We start from the raw sequence: 23,916 nt of genomic DNA on the forward strand, positions 1-23,916 counted from the left end.
AGTGAACAAAAGCGTGGTGACTACTAGGAGATTTTTGGCATGAAAAAAAAAACTGATCCTGAAATACAGGTGAAGATTTGGCTGTATTTTTTATTTGCAATTACATACCTGAATAACAACTCACTGAAATGTTCCTATACTATCTTCTTTCTCATTTTCTGGCAGTAAATTATACTTACCAACTTGGTTAGCTTACCTATGCAAATGCATTCTTCACAATTTTGCAAACAAATGAAAATCACCCCAAAAGGCCTACTGTGGATAATGCAGAGGGAAGCAAGTCTATCTTCAAAAAATCCTGTGCGGAGTCATTTCCCTGAGGTTCCATGAACTAGATGCAGAGAGAAATCAAGATATGGAATTTAATGGATTAGTACAGCCATATCCTTGTAGAAGGTACTTTGAATGCTTTGAAGAAAGTCTAAATGAATTTTGGTTTCTAACAGCTCTTCATATATAAGCTGCTTCTTAGGAAAAGCAGGCCCAATATTTTATATTTTGGTCTGAAACAGGATTGGATTATATTCCATACCCCTGTATGAAGATTTCTTTTGAAGAAGTTGGGCACTGCTCTTTTTCATTAATTTTTATGAACATTTTATGAATGAATAAATATATAAAATGAGGACTTTTAAGCTAACTAATCTATGTGTGGGTGAATGAAGTTTTGGCAGCCCTTAGGAGTGAACATGATTTTGGAATCCAAGTCCACTTACTCCTAAATACATATACCAGGCTAGGAATTAATTCACAAATTCATATTTTATAGCCCTAACTGCAAGGTCATGAGATGAAAGAGAGTTAACATGTGCAAAGGACTGACAAGATTCCACAGAGCACATCCATGTAATGCTTTCATTTAAAAGTAAAGGATGTGACTCACCAAGAGAAAGAAAGGGTAGGTAAGCAATTAGAGAGTCTGAAAATTATCCAGGTGCAAGCTCCTCAGTGTCCTTATTCACACACAGACTGCACTCTATCTCCAGGTTGAACCACTAAGATCTGTGTGACTCTCTACTTCAGGAGAACTCAAGGCAGAATTTCTTTGCATGGGCTTCTATGCCCGTCTGTTCACTGGTTATGTAGTCAAGCTAGTCTATGTAGTCACTTAGAATTATTAAACAAGTTGGTTTTGTGGCCTACAGGGGAACTTTAGACTTTAAATAGTATCTCACCTGTCTCTGCCCTTATCTCAATCATGGTCAATGCCAGACATCCAAACATCATGAAGATAATGTTAGAGCTTTTCCAACTGTAAATGAACTCCACCTTACAAACATGGTTCCTTCATTTCCTGTGTATTTTCTGGTAATGTGTGTATGTAAATAAACTTGTTGCCTTCCTTCCTGTCCCCTAGTATCAGAGTATGCACAGTGCATCTCAACTTTGAGTCTTTCTTGCCAGTTAAGGCTTGAATCCCTCCACTCAACTTGTGGTCCAGCAATAGAAACAGGTTTGCCATGCCCTGCCTCAAAAGTAACATGCAATAGCTAAAAACACAGGCGTCAACACTTCTCTAAACATTCACCTAGGATGTTCTACCATCTGAGATATTCATCAGTTTATACTCTGGGACTTTTCAAAACCCTAAATGTGTGACAATACCAAGCACTGAGAGGATTTGGAACAACTGGAACTCTCATACATTGCTAAGGGGAATGAAAAATGATGAAGTCATTCTAGAAAACAATTTGTCAGTTTCTTAAAAAGTTAAACATATACTTCCCATATGACCCAGAAATCCCACTTCTAGATATTTATACCAGAGAAATGAAAATTTATGTTCACACAAAAACCTACACAAGTATCTACAGTATCATTTTAATCACTAAAAACAGTAAATAACCTAAATGTTTTTCAGTGGATAAAGAGATATACTTAGAACACCTACATAATGGAACAGTAAACAATAAAAATGAATTTACCCATATTATATGCTAAATTATGCTATATAAATTATGCTATAAATATAAATTATGTATGCTAAAGGAAAGAAACCAGTTTTAAAAAGTCAAAAATTACATACTGTATGATTTCATTTATATGACATTCTGGAAAAGGCAAAAATATAAGGAGAACATTAACCCAGGGGTTAAGGGTGGGGGGGAAGGTCTGAATAGAAAGGGGATGCATGAGAGAATTCTCTGAGGTGTTGGAATTGTTTTATAAACTGTTTTTGGGAAACAAATACAAATACGGTAAATATTTACAAATCTATGCACGTGTAAAAAGATCATAGAACTGTGCACATGCGTGCGCATACACACACACACGTGAACTGGAGCAGTGATAACCAGATTGTGGAATAGGAGTTTTTAACACTTGCTCTCAAATAAAAACATTAATATGAACAACCATCAACACTTGAAGTTTTTCATCTTCACAAGAAATAAGAAATCCAAATGACCAATTATAGCATTTGGGAGGAGTGCAGAAATAAAAGATACATTCAAGAGGGTAAAAAGGACAATTTCATACCACCTGCCTCACCCCTTCCCCATGCCCTCAATAAACTGTGGAGAACTATGCCCTCCATATAGTGGAAGGAGAGTGAAGAGAGCACCCAACTTTGCCATGGACCCCAGCACCACGCTTCCCAGTGAACCCAGGCTCTAGGCAAGCCCCTGCAGGCCTAAGCTCCAGGCCTGCACCAGTGCCAGGCTAGCCTCTAGGACCCAGACTCCAGGTCCACCACTATGGCTCAGGATCCAGGCCTGCCCCTGTGGACCCAGACACAAGGTTCCAGTCCAGCCAATACAGACAATATCCCAGCCCACTCCAGCACAATACTGGCTCCCACAGATCCAGACATCAGGCTGTACCCATGGTCCCAGGCTCTAGGCCTGTCCCAGCATCAGGCCAGCACCCACAGTCCCAGTCACCAGGCCCACCTCCATTTACCCAAGTACCAGTCCTGCCCCAATGGACCCCATAACCAGGCTGGCTCCCAAGAACTCATGACTAGGCCCATCCCCATGGACTCAGACACCAGGCTAACTCAAGCATCAAAGCTGGCTCCTGCATACTGAGGTTCAAAGCCTGCTACAGCAACAGTCGGCTCTGTCTGACAGACCCAGATCCCAGGCCAAGACCAGTGAACCCTAGCATCAGTCCAACCCCTGCAATCCTAGGCTCCAGGCAGGCTGCACAAACCCAATCAACAGGCTCAGCCCAGTAGACTCCAGTGCTAGCTTTGCCATCATGGATCCAAGCTCCAGTCCTGCCCCCTGCAGTCCCAGGTAGGCACCAGGCCCATCCCTTGCACCCAGGTGTCAAACCCACCAATTTTCTGACCCAGACACTAAGAACAAGCCTACCCATGAACCCCACTAGCTGACACACCCAGGATCTCTGGATAGGCTAACTTGTGAGGGGATTTCACTACTGAAGCCATTCTGTAAAGACTGGAAGGGGTGCCTCTTCAAATATGCAGATACCAAACACAAAGCCATGGACAATAAATGTAATAAGTACCCTTATAATAAGAAGGTAGTCAGAGATTCTACTCTAGAAGAAAGAAAGCGATATAACCACCTCAAGCAGAGAGAGAGGGATTTGAAGATGCTATGCTGTCAGCTTTTAAGATGAAGGAAGGGTCTATGTGTCAAGACATGCAAATAAGGCAGTTCTCAAAAGCTGGAAAAGGCAAGAAAACAGGTCCTCCCCTCAAACCTCTGGTGGGAGCAAGGCCCTACTGACAGTTTCATCTCAGTGAAACTGATTTTGGACTTCTGGTATCCAGAAATATAAGAGAACAAATCTGTGTTATTTTAAGCCACCAAATTTGTGGTAATTTGTTAGAGTAGCCATAGGAAACTAATATGGCTGGTGGCTTATAACTGCTGGAGAATGTGGAGAAAGAAAAAGATGAGCTCAAGACTTAAAACTCCCAGTTCAAGCTCTGCATAAATGACCTAAAAGCTTCTTTATCTTCCCTGGAAGAAAAACCTTATCTCGTGTACCCTCAAGGCCAAGATTTCTGAAAAAGAAGCCCAGAGCCTCATCCAGCCAGTGGATGTATTACTCTGCAAATTAAATTCCTAAACTTCTAGGGTATCTTCTCTTAAAGTGAGAGCACTGATTGGAAAAAAAAATGGGATGCTGAAAATAGGAGTTGGAATACATGGACAGGTTACAGCAAAGCTAGGGACATTGAACCCGTAAATTCTTTTGAGTCTTCTTTGCCATTAGAAGCAGCCCTACTACCCCTGCCTGAGGTTACTTCTCCTTTGCCTGAAGAACTTGTCATGGCCCCCCCAGAGGTAGTTGCCTGGAAAGGCACTGCTGATTCTCCTCAAGACTAATCCTTCCATACCTCTTTGCTTCTAAACCAATGAAGAGATTCAAGTCCCAGGATACTGTACCCAAAAAGTTAGGTACAAAGTGTGACCCAAAGGAGTTGTGCTATACACCAAAAGAACTGCATGATTTTTCTAATTTATGCAAATATAAATCTGTGGGTTATGTTTGTAAATGGATTTTAAGGTGTGTGATTATGGTGGAAAGAATATAAAGTTGTATCAGGCGGATTCTGGAGTCATTGTTTTGGTTTGAGGAGTTAAGAAAGGCTCTAATTGGCTGGCTAGCTAAAACATGGACTAACAGTGGACTACCCTAAATGAAGTTGATATGCTAGAACCTCCTTGGTATACTGCAGAGTAAGGTATCCAAAGGCTTAGGGAGATTGGAATGCTAGACTATATTTATCACCTAAGACCTGCTAACCTCCTCCAGAGATTCTAGAAGACAAACTTTTCACTATAACTGTGAGGAGGAGGCTCAGCATACCAAAGAACTCTGTTTTCTCTGTACATTGAAAATTATGGTGGAAACTGTTACCAATGACTGGAATCTCAAAATACAATAAGGAGGGGCACCTGGGTGGTTCAGTCTGTTAAGCATCTGACTTCGGTTCAGGTCGTGATCTCATGGTTTGTGAGTTTGAGCCCCACATTGGGCTCTCTGCTGTCACCACAGAGCCCACTTCAGATCCTCTGTCTCCCTCTCTCTCTGAATCTCCCCTGCTCGCTCTCTCTCTCTCTCTCTCTCTCTCAAATTAACATTTAAAAAATATAATGAGGATAATGGGATCCTGGAGTAGCAGGGGCCAGATTCCTGGCCAGTGTGGTTATGTAAAGAGCAGCAAAGCCAAAGCAGTAAACAATGTAGTCTGACTCACAGAGACCTATGGTGTTTGCTAATTGATCACAGTATACCTAGAAAAGACATATATGGTTAGATTACTAAATTCTTTTTCTTAATTTTTTTAATGTTTATTTATTATTGAGAGATAGAGCGAGACAGAGCATGAGCATGGGAGGAGCAGAGGGAGGAGGAGACACAGAATCTGAAGCAGGCTCCAGGCTCTGAGCTATCAGCACAGAGCCCGACATGGGGCTCGAACCCACCCACTGGGAGATCATGACCTGAGCTGAAGTCTGACACCCAACTGACTGAGCCACCCAGGCGCCCCTAGATTACTAAATTCTTATTTGATCTATATAAGCAGAAGACTTCTAGGATGAGTGAACAGAAGTCTAACTAGAATTACTACAGTGATTCATAACCCCTCAACCAATTCCCAAACCTGAGCCACTTTACAGACCCAGAGCCCCTTGAATAAAAGGGAAGGCCCAGGTCCCTCTGAAAAAGAACACTGCTACAGTGTCAAAAATTTATATTGTTAATCTTTCACCTACCCTTCTCCAGAGGAAACTATGGCCATTTACCAAAGTAAATGCCAAAGCAGCTGCAATGGGTAAAAAATAATTATACTTTTCAGGAATTAATGAACATTTGGTTGAACTAACTCTAATTCCTGGAAACCCAGAATGTCACTGTGGTCCACCAGTTAGAGTAGGGACTTATGGAGGTCAGGTGATCAATGGAATTTTAGAGTCCATTAGTTTCCCAACCCATCTTGTGGTTATTTCCCCAGTTCCAAATGCATAATTGGAATAGACCTACTTGGCAACAGAACCCCCATATTAGTTCTCTGACCTGTAGCATGAGAGTTATTATGTTAAGGAAGGCCAACCAGAAGCCTTTGTAGGTATAACTGCCTCTACCCACAAAAATAGTAATTAAAAAAGAAAAGTAATACCATAATCATGCAGGGATTGCAGAGATTTGTGTCACTGGACTTGAAAGATGAGGGGGGTGGTGATATCCAACATATTTCATTCAAGTCACTTATTTGGCTTATGTGGGAAACAGATGGATCTTAAGTGACAATAGATGATCATAAATTTAATCAGGTGGTAATCCTAATTGCACTCCAGATATGGTTTTGTTGCTTGAGCAAATTAACATATACTTTGGTATGTGGTATAGAGCTATTGACCTAGAAAAAATTTTTTTTCTAAACACCTGTTAGTAAAGACCACCACTGTGTTTTCAGGCTAGCAATACACCTTTACTGTTCTACCTCAGGAGCTGTGCTAGTCTGGGTTCTCCAGAGAAACAGGACCACTTAGAGGTTTATACACAAATACACACATATACACATAGATATATATGTGTACATACACATACACGCATGTATATATTTCCCATGTATATATTTACTAACATGTATGTATACAAACACATATATACACACGTATATAAACAAACAGAAGGTAGACACAGTGAAAGAGATTGACTTATTTTAAAGAATTGGATCATGCAACTGTGGAAGCTGGCAAGTCAAAAATCTGCAGGGCAGTCATGCAGGCTGGAAAACCCGGGAAGAGCTGATGCTGCAGTTCAAGCCTAAAGGCAGTCTGCTCACAGAATTTCCTCTTCAAGAGAGGCCAATTTTTTTCTATTAAAGCCTCCAACTGACTGAATGGGGCCCACACATATTATGAAGGGCAATCTGCTTTACTCAGTCTGCTGATTGAAATGTTAATCTCATCTAATAAATACCTTCAAAGAACATCTAGAATAATATGTGAGCAAATATGTACTGTGGCCTACCCAAGATGACACATAAAATTAACCATCACAAGGGTATATCAACTCTCCAGCTCTAGATCATAATTTAGTCCACCTACAGCTTGATCACACTTCCCTTCCCCAAGTCATCATGTTAGTCCATTACATTAATAAGGCATTCCTTAAGGATGGTAGATGTATGGTTAAGATATTTGTAGGTCAGTGAGTGGGAAATACTTTAGCAAAAATTCAAAGGCCTTCCACCATAGTGGAATTTCTATGGAGTCAAAGTGGTGGTATATATCTATAGATCTATATAGTTTATTTACTTTTGAGAGAGAGAGAGCGCACAGGTGAGGGAGGGGCGGAGAGAGGAAGACACAGAACACAGAATCTGAAGCAGACTCCAGGCTCTGGGCTGTCAGTGCAGAGCCCAATGTGGGGCTCAAACCCACTAACTGCGAGATCATGACCTGAGCCAAATTCAGACACTTCACAGGCACCTTGAGATATCCTTCTTAAAGTGAAACTTTAAGTGAAACTGGCCCCTCCTAGAACCAAAATAGAGCCATGACATGTAGTGTGCTCTTTGGATTTTAGACAAAACGTAGTCCTCACTTGGATATGCCATTATGGCCCATTTACTTAATGAACTGAAAAGCTGTTAGTTTTGAGTGGGGCCCAGAATGACAGAAAGCTCTTCAACAGGTCCAGCCCTCTAGGCAAGCTGCTTTCCTACTTGATCCATATGTTCCATAATATCTGATGGTGCTTGAAGTATCAGTGGCAGATAGAGATGCTATTGGGAGCCTTTGGCAGGCCCCTATTGGTGAATCACAGTGCAGAGCCTTTAGATTTTGAAGTCCTGCCATCCTTTGCTGTTACTCTCTTTTTCAGAAATAGCATTTGATTTGCTACTGGGCTTTAGTAGAGACTCAACAATTAATCATAGTCCATCAAATCACCATGAGATCTGAGGTGCCCACCAGGCCACAAAGTTGGATGTGGACAGCAGCACCACATTACCAAATGAGAGTGGTATATAGGAGACTTGGCTCAAGCAGGCCCTGAAGGCAAATTTGCATGAAGAAGTGGACTGAATAAATGCACATGACCTCCAATTCTATGATACTACCTTTTCCTAGCCCATACATGGGGAGTGCCCTACAACCAGCTGGCTGACAAAGAGAAAAATGTGAACGTAGTTTACAGATGGTTCTGTAAGATATGCAAGTACCACCCAAATAAGGACAGTTGCAGTACTATAGTCCCTTTCTGGGACATTCTTGGAGGACGATGATGAAATGAAATCTTCCCAGTGGGAAAAATTGGAAGGAGAGCATCTGGTTGCTTATTTTGCCTGGAAGGAGAAATGGCCAGAAGCAAGAATCTATATTCATAGACTATGGCCAATAGTTTGGTTGGATGGTCAGGGATTTAGAAGGAATATGACTGGAAAAATGTGTGATAAGGAGGTCTAGGGAAGTGGTATATGAATAGGTCTGAGCAGGCAAATGATGTGACGATATTTGTGTCCAACGTGAATGTTTATCTCAGCAGAGGAGGATCTTAATACATGTATAAGATGATCAACTCTGTGGATATCAGTCAGCCTCTTTCCTCAGCCACTCCTGTCATTGCCCAGTAGGCTCATAAAACAAAGTGGCCATGGTCCCAAAGATGGAGGTTCTGCATCGACTCAGCAACATGGACTTCCATTCATCGTGACTGTCCTGGTTACAGCTACTGCTGAGTTCCCAGTCTGCCAGTAGCAGAGACTGACAGAGTCACTAATATGGCATCATTCCCTGGGTGATATGGCTTTGTTTTTCCTGCACTCAATGCTTCCACCAAACCACCATCTGGGGACTTATAGTGCACCTTATGCATCACTGTGGTATTTCAAGTAACATTTGCTTCTGATCAGAGGGCTCATTTCACAGCAAATGAATTGTGGCAACAAGCCCATACTCATGCTACTCACATGGTGTTGCCATGTTTTCTATCATCCTGAAGAAGTGGTCTTGATGGAGTATTAGAATCGCCTTTTGAAGCCTCAGTTTCAGTGTCAGTGAGGTAGCAGTATCTTGTGGGACTGGGGAAGTGTCTTTGAGGATGATGTATATGCTTTAAATCAGCATCCAATATATGGTGCTGTTTTTCCCAGAGTCCAGGAATCAAGGGGTGCAAATGGGAGTGGTTCCACTCATTATCACCCCTAGTGATCCAACAGCAAAATTTTTGCTTTCCATCCCAGCAACCTTAGGCTCTGCTGGACTAGAAGTCTTAGTTACAAAGAGAGGAATGCTTCCACCAGAAGATACAACAATCATTCCATTAAAGTCAAAGATGAAGCTGCCACCTTGGATTGAGGCCACTTTGGGCTCCTCATGCTTCTGAATCAACAGGCAAAGGAGGTGGTTACTGTACTGAATGAGTGATTGGTCCTGATTACCATGAGGAAATTGGTACTACATAATGGATGTAAGAAGATTATGTGTGAAATATGAGATCCTTTAGGGTGTCTCATTACTGCTGCATCCTGCAATTAATGTTAACGGAAAACTGCACCTGGATTCAGGGAGGACTCCTAAGGACTCAGACACTTTAGGAATATTTGGGTTATCCTCCCAGGAAAGAATCAAAGCCAAATGAGGTGCTTGCTGAGGGCAAAGTAGATATGAAATGTGTAGTGAAAGAAGGTAGTTATAAATGCTACATGACCAGTTGTAAAAATGAGAACAGTAATAGTATGCATAATTCTTCCTCATTTTGTTATGTATATTTATTAACCAAATATTTTTGTTTCCTTCCCTCTCTTATCCCATCAAACATAAGATTTATTAATAATAGTTAACTTCAGGGACACCTGGGTGACTCAGTTGGTTGACTTCAACTCAGGTCATGATCTCACAGTTTGTGGGTTTGAACCCTGCATTAGGCTCTGCACTGACAGCTCAGAGCCTGAAGCCTGCTTCAAATTCTGTGCCTCTCTCTCTCTGCCCCTCTCCTTCTTGTGCTCTATCAAAAACAAACATTAAAAAAATAGTTAACTTTATATCACAATATTTAAGTTACAGGGTATAAAAAAGAGAGTGAACTTCATCCAAAGGCATCCTCTCCTGGAGAAAGGGTTAATGTGTTTTCAATTGTACACAGAATGTTTCATGTTAGTTGGAAGTAGGACTCATGGTCTTCATTTGAAGAGTGTAATTAAAGGAAATGTGTGTGGGTGCCAAGTTGATAAGCGGTGGACAGTTAAGATCATGTATATGTGTCAACTTGGCTAGACTACAGGTATTCAATCAAACACTAATCTAGGTGTTGCTGTGAAGGTATTTTGTAGATGTGTCTAAAGTCCATAATCAGTTAACTTTAAGGGAGATTATCCTAGATTTCATCAGTTGAAAGACATTAAGAGCAGAGCTGAGGAATTCCCTGAAAAAGAAAAAATTCTGCCTGTAGATAGCAGTTTCATCTCATGTCCAAGAATTCTAGCCTGCTGTTCCTGATTTTAGGCTTGCCTAGACAGCCCCTACAATCACATAAGCAGATTCACTACAATAAGTCTTTATATATACTGTTTCTATTTCTCTGATTAAATATTGACTGATAAAACTATCTTCTAACCTTTCTTCTTCCAGGCCCCTGACTAGGCCATTTACCCAAGGAGTGTGATTCTTCTTCTCTTGGGCCACTTCTCCTTCTACATGAAGTGGATGACCAAATGCAATACATTAAGTTTCATCCAATGAGAAATATTTCTCTTTCAGAGCCACCCCTGTGAAGCTTCTGTGTAACACTGCTGCTTTCCACTTCAGTTTACATTCACATATAGAGTCAACAAACTGTAAGCCAAGGTCAGCCTTTTTCTTTCTTCCTCAGCTGGTTATATGGGACTCCCATTAGTCCATATGAGTGATCTGAGACACTGGTGGAAGTGATGGGTGACAGGCTCATGTAGATTGTGTGCCCTTTAGTACTTCTTGTGCTTAATCCTCAATGTACCATTTCCAGTTTTTCAAAGATTGCACTGGGCTCATCCAACGTTATCACTTTTGTGGTTCTGACAGGATATACCTCACAATGGGCAGTTCAGGGTGCATGGTGACTTGGTTTCACATGGCCAAGCAATCTGTCCTCACAGGGTCCAGTAGCACACCAGGAGCTTATTTTCAAAAACTGTAATTATCTGCTTTGGATGACATACTCTTGCTCATCCTGCTCTGATTACGGCTTGCCATGAACTCCACACTGCATCATTTTCATCAGTCATATCTCCCAACAGTACAGTTATTTCAGATCACGTAGCTCCAGTGGAAGCACTGATTGTACTTCAGCTAGGACATGCTACAGAGCCCTTTACTATGTTAGGACCCACTCAAAGCTGATAGCATTCTTTGCCACTCTGTATATGGGTATTCTAAAATGTTGAATGTGTTGCTTTCATAGCACAAAGAATTTTGCCTGGAAGCATACTTTCTTCTCAGTAGTAGAGGATACAAATAGAGCAATTTCTTTTACTTTACTAAGTGGAAGGTCTCTGAATCTTTATAGGTTCTTCTCTCATCCTCTGAGGAACATGTGTCTTAACAAGGTTTCCAATGTGCATGACATCCTTCCCCCATGCTGTCTTATTAGATTGATTTCATCAATGAAATTAATTACTGTGAATGTCCAAATCTCCTGTTATATTTTGACAGAGGTGGCAAAATCATAAATACATATTTTGTCTGTCACTTGCGAACTGTTTTTGGTTTTCTTTTGTGATTGGGATAGAAAAGAATAAACTCATTCAAATCAATCACTGTATACTATACACCTGCTATAGCAAAAATATCACTTCCAAAGGCTGCTAATTGGTAGAGCTTGCAGTTACATTCACAGACTGGGATATAAAACAGACATATGAGTAAAAACAGGGAGAGGGACAAAACAGAAGAGACTCAAATATGGAGAACAAACTGAAGGTTATAGGAGGGGTTGTGGGGGGGGTGGGCTAAATGGGTAAGGGACACTAAGGAATCTACTCCTGAAATCATTGTTGTACTATATGCTAACTAATTTGGATGTAAATTTAAAAAAATAAAAAATAAAACAAGTTAAAAAAATAGACATATGATACTGAGGTATAATAGTGACCACTAACCTTACATCCTTTTGATCTTTAGGGTGGGACTAATCTCTACCATCTCTCTGGGATGTGATACAATTTTTTATTTACCATTGTAGCTTGAGGGAACAGGAATAATCTCAGAGGTTTCCACTTGGTTTTTTTCCACTGCAACTCTAACACTAAAGGCCAAGGATCCCATATGTGGATTAACTTCAACTCCAAAATGTCAATACTTATTGTAAATTTAGGGATACATAAAAGAGCCACCAGATCATCTATGAACCCAACAGATCCCCTGTAAACTAGACATTGGTCAGGAATCAACTTATTACCTGACACCCACATAAGACTATTTTAACATGTGGACTATGATAATGCTTTAGGTCTCTGGGTATCACTGTCAAGTCAGACAATGATTTCAAGATGTATGAGTATTTTCCTTTTTCCAATGTACAGTTGCTCAAGTAAATGGCCATAGGTCCCTGTGGCAGAAAGACTACAATGTCCCTCAATGATCCCTGATCCTGATATGCATGACTTTGTGTAATCCCCTTCCTTTGAGAGTGGATTTATCAACTTATTTCTAACCAACAGAATATGGCAAAGGTCACAGGAAGTCACTTCCATGATTGAAGTTACAAAAGACAACTTCTTTCTTGCTATAAGACTCTTTATTGACCGTGTCTTGCTGGCTTTGATGAAGTAAGATGCCATAGTGGTGAAGCCCAGACAGCAATGAACTGAAATTGGATCCTGGCCAGCAACCAGTATGAAACTGAGGTCCTTAGCCTAATAGCCTATAAGGAACTAAATCCTGCAAATAACCATGTGAGCTTGGAAGTGATCCTTCCCCAGTTGTGCCTTCAGGTAAAACCTGATCCATACCTTGACTGTAGCCTTTTTTTCGTTGTTTTTTTTTTGTTTGTTTGTTTGTTTGTTTAAGTTTTATTTAAGTAATCTCTACACCCAACGTGGGGCTCAAACTCACAACCCTGGTATCCAGAGTTGCACACTCTTCCAACTAAGCCAGGCACATGCTCCTTGACTGTAGCCTTATGAAAAACCTTGAAGTAGAGGACCCAGCAAGGCTATGCTTAGATTCATGAACCTCAGAAACTGTAATAGAATGACTGTGTGTTGCTCTAAGCTGCTGTTTGTGGTAGCTTGTTACAAAGTAACAGATAATACAGTGTAATAAAGGGTATGATTCCATTTTTGGTGTTTGACTGTTGTGTGTCCTTTCCTTTAGTGCGGTGGGAAGTTCAAACTACACAAACCCCAGCCTCTTCATGGGAACCCTTACACAGCCCCACCCCTAAGCACAATAAAAACCCAAGTCACTCTCCCCTCCCTGATCTCTCAATCCATTTTGAGACCTGCTTGGAATCCTGCTTTGTTCTCCCCAGAAAATATCATTATATGAGTAATAAACCTTTCCATATTCTGTTGGTGCATGTGTGGCAACATCAGTCTTGACAACCAAACAAAATTTTGAGTTGGGGGTATATCCCACATCTGTACTGTGGCTGCAAAAATTAAGACAGTGATCAGTGTCTAAGCAATAACTGCCACTACCAGGGGTCTTTCTTCTATGCTTGGGTTTGCTAATAAGCTCTGTTGCCTTTTGGCAACTGTGCATTTTGAGTTGCTAACTTCAAAGCACGCTGTTTGATCTGTGCTGCTGTCTGAGAGTTTGTGCTTTGAGTTTTCCCGCTTTGTGCTGTATTTTCTGAGTCCTACAAAACCTCTGTTAAAGATTTAACTGACCTAAATCACAAGTTTTGATAACTGGCATTTACAGAAATGAGATTCAGACCCTCCTTAAAGTAGTCCTGGGTCATGTGTCTTTGCCCAAATCTCTACCTCAGATTGAATCATATGTCTCAATTCCAGCATAAGTCATTACTGATGCTAGGCTCAGGGAAATGAAACTTACCCTGGGACAATTAGTTGTGTGTTTTAAGCAGGCACTGAACACTCATTCTAAAGTGCATGCAGGAGAAAGAGTGATAACTTGTGCAGTATTCAGGACCACTGGGTGATGGCTTCTTTGAAAGAAGAGCATATCACCATTTGGCATGCTAAAGCCTATACTCCTAAAACCAGATGGTTAACATCCTATAACATATCTTTGCTGGTGCTGCAGCCTATGCCTCTGCAAAATAGATTCTGATCCTCAGAGTTACAAAACAAAAAACAAAAAACTCATGGAACTCTGTGGCACAGTCCCTTATGAAAAGTGGCCTTGAATGCTTTATGACCACCCCTTTAAAGAATGTAAGACAATATCACCGTATTAGCCAACTGTAGAATTACACAAGAAACAGGTCACCTGGGTGGCTCAGTCAGTAGAGCATCTGACTCTTGACCTCAAGGTCATGAGTTCAAGCCCCACAATAGATGTGAGCCCACTGGAAAACAAACAAACAAACAAACAAACAAACAAGAAAGACTCTGGGTTTGATTAAGGGCCACAGATTACCAACGTTCAGAAACCAGGGTGGAAAAATCAGTACCCAGAGTTGCTAAAATATATAACACGATATATTACCTCAAGTGTCAATTTTAAACAAAAAATTATGAGACATACAAAGAAACAGGAAAATATGAGCCAAACACAGGAAAAAAGCAAGCAATAGAAATTGTCTGTGAGAGGGCCCAAGTATCTCACTTAACAGAAAAGGACATCAAAGCAGCCATTAAAATTATGTTCAAGAACTGAAGGAAACCATGATTAAAGAAGCAAAAGAAAATATGATGACAATGCTTCATCAAAGAGCAAACATTAATAAATAAATCAAAATTATAGAGAACTAAATAGAAATTGTGGAGTTTAAGACTGCAATAACCAAAATGAAAAACTAACTTGAGGAACTCAACAAATCTGAGCTGGCAAAAGAATCAATATGATCATTATGGAGATTATGTAATTCAAAGAACAGAAAGAAAAAAGAATGAAGAAAAATGAACAGAGCCTCAGAGAAATATAGGACATCATTAAGAATGCCAACATACATGTAAAGGAGAGAATCAGAAAAAAACATTTAAGAAATAATGGCTGAAAATTTCCCAGTTCACTGAAAAACTTTAATATACACATCCAAGAAGCTAAAGAAACTCTAAGCAAAGATCCACAAAGACCTCATAGTAAAACTGCTAAAAGGTAGTCAAGAAGAAAATCTTGAAAGCAACAGAAAGACTCATCACTTACAAGGGAGCCCCAATAAAGTGAACAGTAAATCTCTTATCACAAACAACACAGACCAGAAAACAATGGGATGACATATTCAAAGTTCTGAGAGGAGTTCTGGTTGGGTTGAGGGTGGGTGGGGGATCTGTATACAAAAAATTTTATATGCAAGTAAAGTTGCCTTTAAAAAATGGTGAAATAAAGACATGCCAGTCAAACTCAAACTGAGAGAATCTGTTGGTAACAGACCCACCTTACAAAATACACTAAAGAAAGTTCTTCAGAATGAAAACAAGTGACCAAAAAAGCACCAGTAAAGGTAATGATGTAATTATAAAAGATATCACAAATGCATATTTCTTCTCTTATTTGGTCCAAAAAGCAATTATATATATAAAACAATGTTTGTGCCAGTCCCATGCTATTGATAATGAATGGTGTGGCTGGACTACCCCTTGTGGTTCTTACTATAATTGCAAGATGCCCTCAACAATAAACATCAGGAAACTTTGAAACATTGAGACATTGAGAACACTCAATGGGGCACCTGGGTGGCTCTGTTGGGTAAGCACGTGATCTCATGGGTTCATGAGTTCAAGTCCCACATTGGGCTCTGTGCTGACAGCATGGAGCCTGCTTGGGATTCTCTGTCTCCCTCACTCTCTGTCTCCCCTGCTTTCTCTCTCTTAAAAAATAAATAAACTTAAAAAAAGAGAGAACGTTTATTATTTGCAAATCCTGAAAATTACATGGCACATCTGGAGCCATACAGTGAGGTTGCACAGAGAGAGAGAGACAGAAAGTAAAGGGTTTTACTTTAATTGTTTGACTAAGGGCTCATAGGTGGGAGGCCTAGGGTTTAGGGGGCTTACTCTTTATTGATGAGGTTAGAACATAAGAGCAGGAATCTGAAGTGCAGGAAGAGAAAAAAAAAAAGGAGCCCAAATGGTCAGTTATTGAAATCAACCAAGATCTCTAAACCTAAAAAGCCTTGAGAGAGGGGAGGCCTGGCTCTTTATCTAGTCATGTGGCTGGCAATGTGTTGGAGATAGCCATCTCTGAAGTGGATGCCTTGGTTTAAGTCAGGCACTTGCATTATTAAAGAAGAAAAACTGTCAGGACTTACACTACACAATACCTATACAACTGTATACAATATAACTATATTGTTAGACCTAGAACATACAGAAATTACTATATTAAACAACACAAAGAAGGCAGGTGGGAGCAAATCTGTATTAGAATAAAGAAATGATACTAGATATTAATTTGGATCCACTGGAAACAAAGAGAAATAGAAATGGTAAATAAGAAGGTTAATATAACAAATTCCATAGTATATACTTTGCTTCTTTTCTTTACTCAGCATCTTTAGTAGACACAAAAAATATAAAGTTTAGGTTCATAACAGGATATAATATGTATAATAACACAAAATGGAAGAACAAGAAACAGAGCTATATATGGGTAACATTTCTGTATCTCTCTGGAATTAATACACAGGTAAAGTAGATTTTGATAACTTAAAATGTATATGGCAAGCTACACAGGCAAGATTAAGACATTCTCAGACAAAACCTATGGTAGTTCATCACGACTAGACCTGTCTTAAAAGAAATGCTAAAGGGAATTCAAGTTGAAATGAAAGGACACTAAGTGACAACATGAAATCTTAGGAAAGTATAAAACTCACTGGAAAAGGTAAATAGTCAAATTCACAATAATATTGCAAAAGTAGTGCATAAATCATGTTTGAGTATAAAAGTTAAAAAAAAACAAAATATATTAAAAATAGCTACTGTAATTTCTTGATATGCAATATAAAAAGACATAAAATATGACATCAATATAATAAAACTTAGGGGGAGGGCAGAGGTAAAAGCAGAGAATTTTTATGCAACTGAAGTTGCTATTACCTTAAAATAGACTGTTATGGTTGTAAGATGTTTTATGTAAGCCCCATAGTAACCAAGAGAAAAAACCTATAGTCAATACACAAGAAAGGAACCAAAGCATACTTCTATTTTTAAAAAAATCATCAAATCACAAAGGAAGACAGCAAGAGAGGAAGAAAGGAACAAAGGAACTACAATGCAGTCAGAAAACAATGAATGGAATGGCAATAAGATCTTACCTATCAATAATTGCTTTAACTGTAAAGAATTAAATTCTCCAATCAAGGCCATAGAGTGGTTGAATGGACCAAAAAAAGAAGGAGAAAGAGGAGTAGAAGGAGAATGAGGAGGCAGAAGTGAGGGAGGAGGGAGAGGAAGGAGAAGGAGGGAGAGGGAGGAGGGAGGAGTGAGGGGGAGAGAGACAGGGAGACAGAGACGAAGAAGAATTCCAAAATATGCTGACTACAAGAGAATCACTTTAGCTTTAGGACACACATAGACTAAAAGTGAAAGGACAGAAAAAGATATTCTGTTCAAATGATCACCAAAAGAGAGCAGGGGTGGTTATATCACTAAAAATAGACTTTTTGTCAAAATCTGTCACAAGTCATTATATAAGTGATCATTCATAAAGAGAATATAACAATTGTAAATATATATGCATCCTACACCAGAGCATTTAAATATATGAAGCAAATACTGACAGATCTGAAGGGAGAAGTAGATAGCAATAAAAAGAGCAGAGAAATTCAATATCCCACTTTCAACAGTAGCTCTTTTCAGACAGAAAATCAATAAGGAAAGAGTGGACTTGAATAACACTTTAGACCAAATGGAACTAACGAACATACACAGAATATTCCACCCAACAGCAGCAGAATACACATTCTTCTCAAGAACACACACAACATTCTCCATCATAAATCGTATGTTAGGCTATAAGATAAGTCTTAGCACATTTAAGATTGAAATCCTATCAAGTAACTTTTTTGACCACAATGGTATGAAACTACAAATCATTAACAGGAGGAAAACTGGAAAATTTCACAAATATGTGAAAATTATACATATTCAGGAGTACACACTCCTGAACAACCAATTGATCAAAACAGAAATCAAAATGGAAATCAGACAATATCTTAACAAAAATGAAAATGGAAACAAACATATGGGATATAATAAATGCAGTTCTAATGGGGGAGTTTACAGGGATAAAAGCTACATTAGGGGGAAACAATCTTAAGTACCTAACTTCACACCCCAAGAAACTAGAAAAAAGAACTAAGCCCAAAGTTTGCATAAGGAAGGAAGTGATATAAAAGCAGATATAAATGAAAGATACTTAAAAGACAATAGAAAAGATCAATAAAACCAAGGGTTGGCCCTTTGAAAATATATAGTTGAAAAACTATTAGCTAGTCTGACTTAACCAAAAACAAAGAGACAGAGGACTCAGATAAATAATGTTATAAACAAAAGAGAGAGTTCCAATATTGCAACGAAGGATTGCAGGCAATGAAGGATTTGGAGAAGACAGGCAGTAAATTGATAGTTGGCACATCTGTAAATCCCTTGGAAATACTGAAATGAAAGAGGGCTAAATTTGGAACGATAAGAATTTCATGAAACCAAGATTATGATTAATCCACTTTCATCCAAAGAATTTAAAAAATTTAATCCCTGGAAGAATACAAAAGACCTGACAGCTGGTCCTATAGAATCAGGTATTAAGAAAGCTTTAATTCTTACTTTACTTGTTTGATAACTTTTGAATTTTGTAGCATGTATTTTTATTACCTAAATTTTTAAACTAAAAAATTAATGTAACATCAAAACTACATACACTCTCACGGTTGGCAATCTACCCAATGGAAATAAAAGAATGATGAGATAAGAATATTTACTGTATGATCCTTTGGGATGAAAAAGAAATAGAGCAATCAAATGTCTATAGGAAGGAATGGCTTAAAATATGGACATACATCCTATACCAGAAATATTCAGGAGCTTTAAAAACAATAAGTTAGATCTGTATGTACTCACCTGGAAAAAAAGTCCACAATTATTTAAGTGCAAAAAGAAATTGCTGTGAAATATGTCACTATAGGCGGTAAAATCTTCCATATACATGCAATAAACCCTCCATATTTGCAGGTATGTTTGAGCAGGAAGGAGCAACACACACATAGTGGCTCTCACAGATGTGTGGGAGGGGAATAAATTGTTTTCATTTTATTTCTGCCACTTCACTGGTTTCAGTGAAAACACTACTTATAAAATTTATTTCCAATATTGATTATAATAACTTAGAAACAGCATTGGAACTAGAGCAATTTTTACTTGTTAATAATTTTTCAATTTTCCCTGCTTGAAGTTTTTTTTTTTCAAGGATCATTGAAATAAATCAATACTAATGAAATTCATTATTTTACCAACATTTATCTTGAAGAAAAAAAAAGAAAATGTAAATTTCTAAAAATAATTTCATGATGCTAGACTAGGATGGGGAGAGAGAAGAGGAAACCTTACTGGCATCTCAACAGTATGAAGTGTCTGATGTATATTAAATTGCAAGCCATGATTAAAAGCCTTTCCACAGTCATAAGGTTTCTTCCCAGAATGAATTCTCTGATGGTGTGAAAAGCTTGAATGATAGCTAAAGGTCTTTCCACATTCCTTACATTCATAGGGCTTCTCACCAGTATGTATTCTCTGATGTTGAATAAGGTGTGAATGAAGTCTAAAGGCCTTACCACATATCATACATTCATGAGGTTTCTCACCAGTATGAATTCTCTGATGTCTTTTGAGGTGTGAGCACTGTCTAAAAGTCTTCCCACATTCCTTGCACTCATAGGGTTTCTCACCGGTATGAATCCTCTGATGCAGGGTAAGTTGTAAGCCATCACAAAAGGCCTTCCCACATTCACTACATTCATAAGGTTTTTTGCCAGAATGAATTTTCTGATGGTGAGAGAAGCTTGAGTGATAGCTAAAGGCCTTTCCACATTCTCTACATTGATAGGGTTTCTCACCAGTATGAATTCTCTGATGTATGGTAAGGTGTGAGCGATGCCTAAAAGTCTTTCCACATTCTTTACATTCATAGGGTTTCTCACCAGTATGGAGTCGTAGATGTTCAGTAAGTTGAAAGCCACGAATAAAAGCCTTCCCACATTGCTTACATTCATAAGGTTTTTCACCAGTATGAAGTCTCTGATGTTGAGTAAGCTGTGATCGCTGCCTAAAGGCCTTCCCACATTCTTTACATTCATAAGGTTTTTCACCAGTGTGAATTCTCTGATGCAGAATAAGTTCTGAGCCATAATTAAAGGCCTTACCACATTCTTTACATTCATAGCGTTTTTCGCCATTATGGATTCTCAGGTGTTGCTTAAGTTGTGAACAATGAATAAAAGCTCTCCAACATTCCTTACATTCATTGCACTTGTTACTATTTTGAATTCTCTGTTTAGTAAGATATGATATGTTAAGAATTTCTGCACATTCCTTACATTCAGACAGTTTTTCTTTAGAATGAGTTCTGTGATTACTAAAAAATAAGTGGTAACTGAAGTTTTTTCTACATTCTTTACATCCAAAGATTTTCTCTCTATTATAAAATTCCTGAGTTAGTAAAGAATGTTGGTTAAATATAGGCATATGTTCATGGTTGATAACAAATTGCCTGAAATAGGCTTCTTGTTCCTGTTGTCTTTCAAACTGAGTATTGCATTCCCAAATATCTCTGAAAATGGATTTCTCAGGATTATGACTTTTAAAGTCTTCCATGATAGCCCTTTGGGATGACTCTGTCTCATAAATGTCTTTTGGAGATAACTTCTTGGCCTCACACCTGGACACCAAGTCTGAAAGATAAGAAACACACTTTAATTGCTGGTTTTGTGTCAGAAAAGAAAATATATATGGTAGCAAAGAGAGATAATTGGAAATAATTCACGTAAAAGATGAGTCTTGGAGAACTCTAAAATATCATGCAACTGAATGAAAAAAAAAACAGTAAGGAGAACACCGAGAAATGAGAGCTCAGAAGAGAAAGTGAGGGAGTTAATTAACAAATCAAGTCAATAGTTCTGAATTTTTTTTTTTAAGATTTTATTTTTAAGCAATCTCTACACCCAGCATGGGGCTCAAACCCACAACCCCAAGACCAGGAGTTACACGTTCCACCAACTGAGCCAGCCGGGTGACCCAGTTGTTCTGAAATTTTGATCTACCTCAGAGTTTGCTGCAATTATAGATGTTTAGGAAACATTCTAGATCAAATGAATCCATATCTACCAGAGTTGGTTTCAGAATGAGATCAACTGAATCAGAATCTACAAGAGTGTATGTTTAACACTTTCCACCAGGCCAAGGGATTATGAGATGGAGACTGCTAATTGTCCCCAAATGTCTATTATTCCCCTTTTATATATGGATTGAACCAATGGTTTTTAGTTGAGAACAAGGTTGCCCAATATAAACACTGCATTTCCCAGGCTCTTTTGCAGGAGAATATGCCATGTAACTGGATTCTGCCTTAAAAAAAAAAAAAAAAAGCATAAGTATCAAATAGTAGCTTCTGAAACTTTAACAGCCAGCTGGCCCATGTCCTATATCCTCTATTCTCCCATTTCCTTAGTCTCCACTGTGGATGTGGTGTCTTGTCACATGATGGTTTTGCAGAGCAGAGCTTCCCCTCCAGCCTGGACTTTAATGCAAAAGAAAATTAACCCATATGGTTTAAGCCATTATTATTTTTGAGTCTCTGTCACATGTAGCCAAACCTATAACCAAACTAATGTAGCTTCCTATTGAACTGAAATTTAAAAATCCAATTTTTTACCATGAGAACACAGGGCCTCTGCCTAGTTAGAAGACCTCATTTTGAGTCCTTTTCCCTTTTATCCATGTACTACAACATTAATCTCCTTTCAACAATTAGGACATTCCAAAGTCTTTCCTATCTTAGAGCTTTTCAGAGGCTGTTTCAGAAGAAAAAGCTTAAGACTGACAGCTATATAAAGCATTCTATTCTAACACAATTTATTTTTTCATTTTCCTAATGATGGACATATGGGTTGCTTTCAATTGTTGGTTATTATGATCAGTACGGCTATGAACATTCTTGTACATTTCTTTTGGTGGAAATAGGACTCCTTTCTGCTAGATGTATACATTTATGAGTGAAATTGTTGCACACAGAATATGCATTTGTTCAGCTTTAGTTGACATTATCCAATAGTTTCCTCATTTTCCCATCTAACTGGAAAAGAGTTCCAGTTCCTCACATCCTCCCCAACACTTGTTATTGTCAATCTTATATTCAGGCATCCTGGCAGATATGTCATGATACTGCATTGTGGTTTAATTTGCAATTTCCCTGATGACTTGTGAGGTTGAGCACTTTTTCATATGTTTATTGGCCAATTGGATATCTCTTTTAATAAATGCCAACTCAGGTCTTTTGTCCATTTTTACTGACTGTATGTGTGTGTGTGTGTGTGTGTGTGTGTGTGTGGTAAAATTCATATAACATAAAATCTACCAGTTTCACCATTTTGAAGTATACAATTCAGTAACTTTTAATACATTCTCACTGTTGTATAACCATCAGATCACTAATTCCGGAAAACTCTCATCATGCCAAGAAGAACCCCATGCCCATGGTCATTTCCTATTCCCCTATTCTTCCCAGCCCTTGGCAACCACTAATCTGCTTTGTGTCTCTATGAATCTATTCTGACATTTCATACAAATGGAATCATACAATATGTGACCTTTTGGGTCTTTTTTCACTCTGTATAATGTTTTCAAGGATCAACCAGTACTTCATTCCTTTTTTATGGCCAAGTAATATTTCATTGTATAGATATACCATATATTGCTTATCCATTCATCAGTCAAGGGTCACTTGAGTTGTTTCTGGGTTGTATTGTTTTCTTTGTAGGAATTCTTAATATATTCTGAATACAACCAACATATTGCAAATATCTTCTCACACTCTGGGGCTGGCACTTTCACTCTCTTAATAGTATGTTTTGATGTACAGAAGTTCTCAATTTTAAGGCAGTCTAATCCCAAGGTCATGAAAAATACTGTATTCTAGAAGCTTTTGCTATTTTACTTTTCATATGTAGATCTATAATCTACCTACATTACATTTTATGATGTGAGATAGGAATCAAGATGCCTAGTTTCTTTGTTGCTGTTGTTTTTTTATTTAAAAAAATTTTTTTAATGTTTATTTATTTTTGAAGGAGAGAGACAGAGCACGAGTGGGGGAGGGGCAAAGAGAGAGGGAGGGAGACACAGAGTCTGAAGCAGGCTCCAGGCTCTGAGCTGTCAGCACAGTGCCTGATGCAGGGCTCAAACTCATGAACCATGAGACCATGATCTGAGCCAAAATCGAATGCTTAACTGACTACGCCACCCAGGTGCCCCTAGAAGCCTAGTTTTTCATATATTTACTGAAAAGACAGTACTGCCTACCTTTCTCTGTAATCCACTCCAATAAATATCTCAACTCCCATAATTATGTTGAAAAATTTCTAGCTAAAGTCACTAACAAAATCTCTTTGCCAAAATCAGTGCTCTAGTGCTAGTCATCACTCTACTTGACTCATTAGCAGTATTTGACACAAATGATCAATCCCTTAGCTTCCTATATACCATATTCTCCTAGTTATCTTCCTACCTTTCTCTTTGTATTCAGTTCCCCTTAATGCATTTACTACCTGCCCTCTAACTATCAGAATGTCCCAGAACCCAGGCTCTGGCTAGCCATCAATCTA

The 23,916-nt window shown here is 38.7% G+C and overlaps 1 protein-coding gene across 5 annotated transcripts in view; it reads right to left on the reverse strand.

Annotated features, from left to right (window-relative positions):
- Positions 1 to 19,538: 19,538 nt before the first annotated feature.
- Positions 19,539 to 23,916, reverse strand: part of LOC125915988 (zinc finger protein 461) — a 31,632-nt gene continuing 27,254 nt past the window's right edge. For all 5 annotated transcript variants that reach the window (XM_049622133.1, XM_049622129.1, XM_049622132.1 and 2 more), the window contains one exon: positions 19,539 to 20,988. In XM_049622133.1, coding sequence (XP_049478090.1) covers positions 19,604 to 20,911 — 1,308 coding nt within the window. In that variant the 5' untranslated portion in view covers positions 20,912 to 20,988 and the 3' untranslated portion in view covers positions 19,539 to 19,603. The remainder of the gene's footprint in view (positions 20,989 to 23,916) is intronic.

Source organism: Panthera uncia (assembly GCF_023721935.1).
Source record: "Panthera uncia isolate 11264 chromosome E2 unlocalized genomic scaffold, Puncia_PCG_1.0 HiC_scaffold_19, whole genome shotgun sequence".
In the NCBI taxonomy this organism is placed as follows: Eukaryota; Metazoa; Chordata; class Mammalia; order Carnivora; family Felidae; genus Panthera; species Panthera uncia.